The 10896-nt window shown below is 53.3% G+C and overlaps 1 protein-coding gene across 6 annotated transcripts in view; it reads right to left on the bottom strand.

Annotated features, from left to right (window-relative positions):
• LOC118213900 (plakophilin-4-like) overlaps window positions 1-10896 on the bottom strand; it is an 84866-nt gene that overhangs the window by 15143 nt on the left and 58827 nt on the right. For all 6 annotated transcript variants that reach the window (XM_035393122.1, XM_035393121.1, XM_035393123.1 and 3 more), the window contains 3 exons: window positions 7955-8165; window positions 6343-6475; window positions 4831-5044 (listed from right to left, as the gene is read on the bottom strand). In XM_035393122.1, coding sequence (XP_035249013.1) covers window positions 4831-5044; window positions 6343-6475; window positions 7955-8165 — 558 coding nt within the window. The remainder of the gene's footprint in view (window positions 1-4830; window positions 5045-6342; window positions 6476-7954; window positions 8166-10896) is intronic.

Raw genomic sequence — 10896 nt, 5'->3', positions numbered from 1 at the left:
CTCCATAGGAATCAGCTTGAGGAGAGAGTAGTATACTACAGCTCTCTTACTCCATAGGAATCAGCTTGAGGAGAGAGTAGTATACTACAACTCTCTTACTCCAGAGGAATCAGCTTGAGGAGAGAGTAGTATACTACAGCTCTCTTACTCCAGAAGAATCAACTTGAGGAGAGAGTAGTATACTACAGCTCTCTTACTCCAGAGGAATCAGCTTGAGGAGAGAGTACTACACTCCTGCTCTACACACTAGAGCCTTTATAGTAAGACTTAAATTTGGCCTGGATGTGCCGATGAGCTCCTGCAGGTACAGGGGAGCTGATCCATGTAAAGACCTTTCCCATAATGCACGTGGTGAAATCCTCAGTGAGCTGGTTATCCAGAGCCTGCTGCACTGAGGAGCTTCTCCCTGCACATTACATCATCACTGAGACCCAGGGGGGAGGAGTTATAGTGCTTTTGGTTGGCTGGAGATTCCTACTTACAGGCTGTGTACTTTCTGGGTGTGGATGTACTTTCTGTGTGTGTGTATGTGTGCCTCTGTGTCTGGGCATGTGTACACTTTATGTGAGTGTGTCTGTGCGTGTGTACATTCTGTGAGTGTGTGCACTTTGTGTGTGTGTGTGTGTGTGTGTCTGTGCATGTGTACATTCTGTGAGTGTGTGCACTTTCTGTGAGTGCGTGTGTGTGCATGTGCATGTGTGTGTGTGTGCATATGTGCATGTATGTGTGTGTGTGTGTGTGTGTGTGCATATATGTGTGTGTGCATTTGTGTGTGTGTGTGTGTGTGTGTGTGCATATGTGCATGTATGTGTGTGTGCATATGTGTGTGTGTGTGTGTGTGTGTGTGTGTGTACATATACACAGACCCCTGCCATGAACACTAGGCGGTGGGGAAAGCACTGCAGGCTTAAGTGCAGTAAAACCCAAGCATTATAAACACACGTCACACAGGGGCAGCCTGGTGGGAACAAGTGGGCGGACCTCCCCATCTCATCCAATCAAACGCGTCCGTGCACTCACCATAATGCATGCTTCTACATCTGTTACCGGACAGAGATTCATCATTCAACGGCACTGACAACTGGTAAAATCAAGCCACCACCACTAACAGCTACTAACAGCACTCATATATATTTTAAGCTGGCTACATTTGCAGCGTGCAAAACATAGCTCTTTCCATGCCCTTTCCAGGGACCATTTTCAGAAACCAAATGCAATCCCCCATCTCCAAAAACAGAACTCAGATCCATTTAAATTAACCCTAAAACCCAGTGAACTGAGACAGAAAGGACTGAAATAGAGGATAGTTCTTAAATAGTGCGGAAAAAATTCAGGTAAAAAAAAACGGGTTTAGCGGATTTAGAGTAGTCCAAGGCACGATGGCGCTGACGCCTTCCCCGTACCCCAATCACCGCCCCACACACAGAACCCAAAAAATCTCCCATATAGATCCCTAACTCCGTCTTTTTCTGTTACGGGGAGGGGGGGTTAGGGATAGGATATTTCAGGAGCTCTCCATGTGCACCGAGGTTTGGACGCTCACGCAGAGGCTGGGACGCTCACGCAGAATGATTCTGAGCGTGATTCATCCCGGCACGTCGGGGAGACGTCCGAGCGTCGCCCGCTAGCTCACGGGCAGCGCCGCCGCTGCTGCTTTACCCGTGTGACAGAGGCGCCGCTAACAATGGATGGATGGATCGTGTGTGACTACAGCTGTGCACCATGGAAACGCACACACGCGCCCTTACACGCACAGGCACGTACACCACACAAGCACACACGCACCCTTACACGCATAGGCACATACACCACACAAGCACACACGCACAGAATACACGCGCGCACTCACACAGAGAAGGCGGCGACATAGCTCAGGAGGTAAGAGCGGTTGTCTGGCAGTCGGAGGGTTGCCGGTTCGATCCCCGCTCTGGGCGTGCCGAAGTGTCCCTGAGCAAGACACCTAACCCCTAACTGCTCTGGTGAATGCGAGGCATCAATTGTAAAGCGCTTTGGATAAAAGCGCTATATAAATGCAGTCCATTTACCATTTACCAGAACACACACACACGCGCGCACACACACACACACAAGGACCTGCACAGACAGACACGTGCCAACGCAATCCCAGCTCAACACAGGGCATGTTTTTGCAGGTCGTTTATTGCAAAACTACTTCCTGCCACAGGGGTCACGTCCGAACAGCGCGTTCTCTGACGGGACGGGTGTGTACACAGCCCTCTGACGGTCGGGGTGCTCTGTTTGGGACAGGTGGCACGGGGGCAGGGGTGTCCATATTTGGGAGCGGCTGTGGTCTTTGATCTGTCAGACCTCCATAGGAGGGAAAACAACGCAGCAGCTGCTGAGAGAGCCAGGCCCCGCCTCACGCCCCCACATGACCCTCACGCTATGGGGCGATTCCCTAAATCACAAGGAACCCACTTCATCAGCAACCGAATCTTCTCAACTGAATCCCCTCCTCAACTGAATCCCTCTTCTCAACTGAATCCCCTCCTCAACTGAATCCCTCTTCTCAACTGAATCCCTCTTCTCAACTGAATCCCCTCCTCAACTGAATCCCTCTTCTCAACTGAATCCCTCTTCTCAACTGAATCCCCTCCTCAACTGAATCCCTCTTCTCAACTGAATCCCCTCCTCAACTGAATCCCTCTTCTCAACTGAATCCCCTCCTCAACTGAATCCCTCTTCTCAACTGAATCCCTCTTCTCAACTGAATCCCTCTTCTCAACTGAATCCCCTCCTCAACTGAATCCCTCTTCTCAACTGAATCCCTCTTCTCAACTGAATACCTCTTCTCTGCCCCTGCTCAGTAGATTCAATTAACAAGCCCCTGCAACCTAGCATAGCTTTCATCTCTCAGCGCACACACACCCGGGACATTTCAGCCATTCCTTCAGGGCATGTTATTTCTCAGAGTCCTTCTGTCTGATAGACGGAGAGACGGCAGTAACTCTCCCCCTGTGATGATTCAGGCACGGCGAGTGTAGCGCAAGCTGCTCACCCGAGCTGTTTGTGTGACCGCTCACCCTTCTGTTAAGGGCGTCCAAAAATTGCTCAGGGTCCCAAGTGCCGTTCTCCATAACAAAACAAGTCAGCATTGATTAATCCTTTGAAGAGTAGGTCTTTTTTTTAGAATGTTTTCATTTTCAAAATTCTAAGTCAGTGTTCTAGAACTCCACTGCTTTCGATTAGCAGTAGCGATTGTGACATCAGCATTGGAATGTTCGGTTAAGAACATTCTGATCACATGCTTGTGATCTCACACCTAAAAAGGGTTGATAAGCTTTTAAGAGGTCAAGTGGAGGCAGTCTGCTGAAATGTTAGTGTAGTTTGGGGCATGTTTTGTAAGGGTGTGTATGTGCTGTCTCTTCCTCCATGAGGCAGCTCTGTCGGTCCGGCGGCGTATTCTGTGTTGACGGGAGTGTGGCGCTACACCGAGCGCGCTCAGTACAGTGACTCACCGAGGCCCCGCCCCCTCCCCCGCCTCGCAGCGGGACTTTGACCGGAGCCAAGCCCTCTTCCTGTGAGTGTTTTTCCCCCCCGTCCGACTCACAGGAAGTTGTGCAATCGCGCTCTCCCGATAGCTGGGGGAGGGCTGGAGGTCGCTTTCGGAGCGGGCCCCGCCCAGAAAGGGCTTCAGAATCGCATTCCGCTGGCACGCCGGACGGGCCCGAAAAAAGCGAGGCAGTCAGAAGTAGCGGTTCTGTGCAAAGCGCTCACGGATTTCACTCTTTGTCATCTGAGGGGAGAACAGGACTCCAGGCTGACTGAGCTTCAGTGAGCTGCACAGCTGCACCGACTCTGATTCTGCTGCCCAGGAGCTACACAGCCCCGTCTGCTTAATGAACCCTCCCCCCCCCCCGCCCCCCCACACACCCAGCCCACCTTAAAGCACCCACAGACCTTTCTTATCAACAGGAGGAGCTCTACGGTGCAGCAGGAACCGGACCCTTTTAAAGGCAGGACGGTGAGTCACCAGGGAGCTCTGAGAGGCAGGATAGGGAGCGCTGTGCCACGCCCCTGTCAGGAGCGTGAGGAGCGGTTTCCGGACAGCGAGCACCCACCCCCCCTACCCCCACCCCCGCACGGTGGCGGACGGGACCGCTGCACCTCAGGACCCGCCTCCGCACTGCGGGATGGTTGCGTGGGCGGGGTTGCCGGCCAGCGTCCGTCTCCGCCCCGGCGGTGCTTAATAATTCAGCGGCCTCGCCGCTGCGTTTCCCCATCTCCCTCGGCTAGCGCCCGTGCGCTGGCGGGTGCCATTTTGGGACACGGGCCAGGGAGGTTACTGCACTCTAAAATACAAGCCTCTCGGAACACAGCAGCCAGACTGCAGAGAGCCACAGCACTGAAGGGAGGACAGGGTCCTATACGGGAGGGGAAGAGTACAGAGGGAGGGGGCTCAGAGGGGAGGAGCATAGCATATAGGGGAGGGGCTTAACACAGAGGGGAGGGGCATAGCACAGAGGAAAGGGGCTCATAGGGGAGGAGCATAGCACATAGGGGAGGGGCTTAACACAGAGGGGAGGGGCATAGCACATAGGGGAGGGGCTTAACACATAGGGAGGGGCAATAACACAGGAGATGGTTTCATAGGGGAGGAACACAGCACATAGGGGAGGGGCTTATCACCAAGGGGAGGAGCATAGCACAGGGCAGAGGGGCATAGCAGAGGGGAGGGTCTTAACACAAGCACAGTGGGGGTAGCTTTGAGGGGAAGGGGCAAAAACAGAAGGGAGGACTGGAGAGTGGAGATGGGAGGGGAAAGGAACGCCCTGTCCAATGAGAGCTGGGCGTGACAGGCGCGCGTACCGGTGACCAGCTCCCGCACTTCGGCGTCGGCGGTCTTCCTCAGCAGCCGCAGCAGGGCGGGGACGCCGCCGGCGTTGCGCACCGCCACCTTGTTGTCGTCCGTGGCCTTCCCGTACACCAGGTTCCGCAGGGCCCCGCACGCGTTGCGCTGCACCTCCACCACCTTGTGATCCAGCAGGTCCACCAGGTGCTTGATCCCCCCGAGATGACACACCTGCAGGCCAAAGGGCAAAGGTCAGAGGTCAGAAGGGCGTCTTTCTCTCCTCCTCGGACGGAGAGCGGACGGTTTGTATTTCTCCTCTTTATCCGGACGCCGGGAGAGCAGAAAGGATCGCCGGTCGTGAGAGGATCGTCAGAATCGAACCCCTGGCCACACAGGGTATTTATATTAGGGTTCAGAGCCAGCTGGTCTACGGATCGTCCCACGCAGTCCGGCCCCAGTGTTTGATCTGGACGTTATACTGCAGGTGCAATACTGTCAGTGATGCTCGTGAAATTCACAGAGAGAAGCCGCTGTGTATTGTGTGCTATCCACCCATTAAAACAGAACACATAATCTAACCGTGTAACTCACTCTGCTCCAGAATTACACTCTAACGGGCCGAGGGGTCTGGTACAGACTTTCTCTCTCCTTTTGTTCACGAAGGCTCAGAGCTGAGAAAATGAATTCCCTCATTTGAAGAAAATACTTCACAGTATACTTGACAGTAGACAGAATGAATGAATGAATGAACGATTGGGTTTTTCAAAATGGCAGAATTGTCCTGATCACTTCACGCCACATCGTTTCATAGCTTGGCTGTGAAAAATAAACACCTTTCTTCATTTATACAGCGCGCTGAGCACTGCTGCCAACACGACCGCACACCGGTCCTTCCCTCGGTGTTTTGGCGGTGTACTGTTAGGGTGGGGTACTGTTGGGGCGGTGTGCTGTTAGGGTGGGGTACTGTTGGGGCAGTGTGCTGTTAGGGTGGGGTATCATCAGGCTCCATCAGGCCGGCCTTCTCTGACACGTTTGGTGGTGTTCATGAGTAATCGCTCAATAAGACAGGCGACTGAGTTCATTCCAGCCAGCTTTTCCCTCAAAGAGCCAATATGTGCCTGAAGTAGCCTGATCAGTGTTTTTCTCTGAACCCTTTTATATGACGTGAGTGTGTGTGTGTGTGTTTGTGTGTGTGCGTGCACCCGTCTGTGCTTGTGTGCTTGTGTGTGTGTGCCTGCCTGTGCTTGTGTATGTGTGTGCGCATTTGTGAACAGTATGTGTGTGTGTGTGTGTGAGAGAGATGCTCTCAGCACTCAGTAGTCTCTGTGTGTGACGCAGAGCTCCCACTGCGTCTCAGAGAAACTAACAGCTCTGCTGTTCTCCAGAAAAACAGCCCCACCGACAGCTGCAGCCCCCCCCCCCCGCTGAGGCACTGGACCCCCCCCCCCCCAGCCGCGTCAAACCAAAGCCAGCGGGCTTCACGCCCCAGCGACCCCCCGGCCCTCTGCACTCTGGGTAGCGGACGGTACCTCGGCCTTGACGCGGTTGTCCCCGAAGCAGAGGTGCTGCAGGTAGGCGGCGGCGTTGGCCTGCACCGAGGGGAACTGGTGCTGCAGCATGTGGATCACCTCGGGCAGCTCCGGGTCCCGCCACGCAAACTCCCTGCAGGAGAGAAGCACAGAGAAGCACAGCTCCGCATCAGCAAACACGCCGGGGGTGGGGGGGGGGGGGGGGGCGGGCAAGCTCCCACAAACAGACTCTCACAGGAGCCGCGCGAGTCTTTCTGGTTGGGGGGTAATGGCTTGTTTTCGTCCGCGCTGGACGAATTATCGCCTTGCACGCTCAGGATCGCACGCCGTTCCACGCCGAACAACCCAAGCGCTAAACACGATGAACAGGGTGCCATTTTCCAAAGGAATTATACGCCTTGCACACCTTGCTGTGTGAGGCAGAACTGCCGTCGCCGGTCTAGTTCCAGCGGCAGGTATGAAATTTATTTTAATCTGAAACGTGCTCCGAGCCCTCGCTGCCCCGATCGATGCCCAGTGCGGTCTCATTTCACAGATCCGCGGGCCGGGCGCGGCCTGTGCGGTGCGACTCGTCTCCCCCTGCGCCTCCGCACGCCTAACGGCACGTCGCTCGCCGTGCTCCTGCCTCGGAGCGGTTCCAAGCGCTCGATGAGCGTTCTCCCAAAACCACCGTCTGGCTCGGGGATCTCACACTCAGATCCGGAATGGTTCCGGTCTCTGCTGGTTTCTCCGATTTCCATTCATTGTGCAGCCAGTTCGGGCCTTAGGAACGAGGTGTGCAGACTCTACCCAATCGATGAACTACCCAATCGTAAACTAAGCACTCGGATGCGGGAACACGCCAAACCCTGGCCCCGCCAGGACTGGAGCTCGAGAGCCCCCTGGTCTAGACAAAGCCAGGAGGTCCGGGCGCAGCTGGAGCGGAGCTCGTTAGCCGAGCGTTAGCGGAGTCCGCGAGGGACCGCGCTCATTTCCTTTTGGCTTAAGGAGCGGATCTCCGAACAATAACCTCTGTTTACAGGGGGGCCCTTCGTGCGTTACGCTCAACGCGCTTTCCAAACAACAGAAAACAGGAACAATGAATAAAAGTGTCACCGGGCAGGTTAAACATACGGTCTGCTAAAGGTCGCCCAAAGTGATACAAATACAGGACAACAGCAAGCACAGGTTATCACAGATAAGAACAAGAGCAAAACAGCAGTGAAACATGGTACTTCTTTAAAAAAAAAAAAAAGGGATTTAAAAGCAGATACTGTTTGTGCAGTTCCGATGTTCCTTGGCAGCAGGTTTTAAAGTTTAAGGGTCTGTGGAGAACAGGCTTGGTTACCTTCGGCTTTCAAAATGGCTCATGGACACAAAAAGAGGTTTTATTTGAAGACCAGAGATTTCAATTGGCTGCTAAATGGGCAATCCTGGCTCCTTATGAAGCAGTAATACAGCAGACACTTGACTCGGCCTGTCTACACTCATAATCCTGCCTGCTGTCGAGAGACTATCTCCAGGACTACAGTATGTCTATCCTGGCCCTGAGGCCCCAAATGGCCTCTCCCTCTCCATGCGTGGCCTGGGGTGACCTCGGGGGACAGTAGGAGGAGGTGGGGGGGGGGGTTACCTGGGGTCCTTCTGGATGCTGTCTATGGAGGGCGAGCGCGTGGCTCCGTCGTCCACGGCGACGAGCTGCCGGGCGTAGCCGGGCTCGGCCGGCCGGTAGAGGGTGGAGCGGTAGGGGTCGGCGTAGGCGGCGCCGTTGTTCAGGGCGTAGTTGCCTCTTTGGTACGTCAGGGCGCTGCGCTGGCTGGACGTCCGCTGCAGGTTCCCCACGCCTGCTCAGAGACAGACGAAAACAGACAAAAACCGCTCAGTAAGACAGAGCTGCAGGTTCCCCACGCCTGCTCAGAGACAGACGAGAACAGACAAAAACTGCTCAGTAAGACAGAGCTGCAGGTTCCCCACGCCTGCTCAGAGACAGACGAAAACAGACAAAAACTGCTCAGTAAGACAGAGCTGCAGGTTCCCACGCCTGCTCAGAGACAGACAAGAACAGACAAAAACTGCTCAGTAAGACAGAGCTGCAGGTTCCCTACGACTGCTTAAAAACAAACAGAAACAGACAAAAACTGCTCAGTAAGACAGAGCTGCAGGTTCCCTACGACTGCTTAAAAACAAACAGAAACAGACAAAAACTGCTCAGTAAGACAGAGCTGCAGGTTCCCTACGACTGCTTAAAAACAAACAGAAACAGACAAAAACTGCTCAGTAAGACAGAGCTGCAGGTTCCCTATGACTGCTCAAAAACAAACAGAAACAGACAAAAACTGCTCAGTAAGACAGAGCTGCAGGTTCCCTATGACTGCTCAAAAACAAATGAAAACAGACAAAAACTGCTCAGTAAGACAGAGCTGCAGGTTCCCCATGACTGCTCAAAAACAAACGAAAACAGACAAAAACCAGTAAAACAGAGCCGCAGATTCTCCTCTCCCATTTAAAAATTAAGCATCAACAGACTGTAAGTAATCAGACAGCGGGCCAATCAGCAGCACTGTCGGGACTACATTTCACACTTTTAAGTAAAAAGCAGTAATTAAAAGGCAACCTTTTAATTATTTTTGTATCTGGGCAGAATCATGGATAAAATAGCAGCAACAGTGATTTCACATGGTGTGGTCACGGGAGTGCAGGCATAATTGTACATAATTTTATTAAGTGCAATATTCTCTCAACCACAACCCCTTAGCCAGTGTTTAAACATTTCACTTCATCTACACAAGTACCTGCCATACAGAAAATGACTCAAAAACTGCAAAAAACTTCTCCACTGCAATTTTTTTTCCTTTGTAAATTATGCATTGTGCATGAATGCACTGCATTAAACTAGAATATTAAAAACCTGACAACACGCTTTGCGAGCGGAGACTGCAAAGGGCATTATTCTGTATGAAATTCAAGGCCGCGGTGTCTTGTAGAGAGAGAGAACGCAGCAGCAGAGCTCCATTTTGAAACCAGGTTCATGGTCTTCTGAAAGGCAACTCCCTCCATCTGGAAACGATGTTGCGGGCGAAGCGGAACTCCCATGATTCCCGAGCGAACCGGCCGCACCGCTCGCAGACACGTCCTCCGAGCTCTCCGGGGGGGCGGGGCCGAGCCGCCCGTCGGAGGCGGGGCCTGGGAGAGGGGGAACTCCCCTAAGGCCCGCCTCCCTCCCGGCTGTGTGGGGGCTCGGCTGGGCTCGTGCCCCGCCCGCCCCGCAGCCGAAGTCGCCGGAGCGCTGCGCCCTCCATCCGCGGCGTGCAGTGACACCGAGCGAGCAGAGGGAGGAGCCAGAGAGCCCTCAGTCCCGCCACGAGTCAAACACACACGCGCGCGCACACACTTACACGCTCCATATAGCGCCAACAGCAAACACGCAGTCCAGACGGCCCGATATGGCGGTAATCTCAGTCTGCTGACCGCTGTGGGGGCGGGGCCGGCGTCAGGGACGTGTTTTCACACAGAGACAGCCAACTCGACGCCGCATCCCAAAAATCACATTTTTCACACGGGTGCTCCTCTCGCCTCGACGCTGAATATTTCACATCCGCGGTTAAACGTCTATCTCCAGACCAGGCGCGAATCGCAGTTGCGCTTCCGCTGCCTTCATTACGTTTTCATCTATCAAACGCTACCAAAGCAATTATTTAATTATCAGCGAGGCTCCAGGAAAGTCATTAGCAAAACGTCATTTGTAGAAGTCTACGTGAAACCATGCTGACGACTCCATAAAAGGATTTGAAATGAATCAAAATGGCTTCCAAATACAGAAGAGTGGTATTCCCCCCCCCCGCACCCCCCATCCCCTCAGCCCAGCAGTAATCTCTCTTTATAGACCCTGTGTAGAATGCAGCTGTGCTCCAGTCTAACCCCATGCTTCATTTCCCTGGATAAAAATCTGCATTCGACGCCCATTGCTCTTCAAAAGAAAGAAAAAAAAATTGACATTTCCATTTAACACGACAAAGGCACATGCTTCGACAAAGAAAATAACCAAAATGTCTAAATAAAGAATGGTAGAAAACTGTGCCAGGAAAAAGAAGTCATTTAATTTAATTCCACGGCACGACAAAAAAAGTGCTCAAGGATCAAATTGGATTTTTTTTTTTTAATTATTTTTTTAAAAAAATGAAGTAGATTTTTGTAAGGACTCTAAAACTCTCTCTCTTTCTCTCTCCCTCTCCCTCTGTCTCTCCCTCTCTCCCTCCCTCCCTCCCTCCCTCCCTCTCTCTCCCTCTCCCTCTCTCTATAATGCTGCATAAACACCTGATGGGTGCTTATCTGCGAGGGCTGCTCTGGGTAAGGCTGTAATTTATTGCCAGGCTTATCGCGGGCGGAGGATCCCGGGTTCGAGGTGCCGTCTGGGGGAGGAGACGGGACGGAGCGGGAGCGAGCGCGGGAGGCGGGGGGGGGGGGGGGGGGGCACGCGGGCGGAATGCTAAAAAAAAAAGAAGCCGCAGGTGTCCCGAAACCGTTTCCCCGGCAACGCCGGCACGTCAATCTCCCTCAGCTCCCTGTCGCCGGGAC

This window comes from Anguilla anguilla, chromosome 15, assembly GCF_013347855.1.
Source record: "Anguilla anguilla isolate fAngAng1 chromosome 15, fAngAng1.pri, whole genome shotgun sequence".
NCBI lineage: Eukaryota > Metazoa > Chordata > Actinopteri > Anguilliformes > Anguillidae > Anguilla > Anguilla anguilla.
This window is presented reverse-complemented; position numbering and strand designations above follow the sequence as displayed.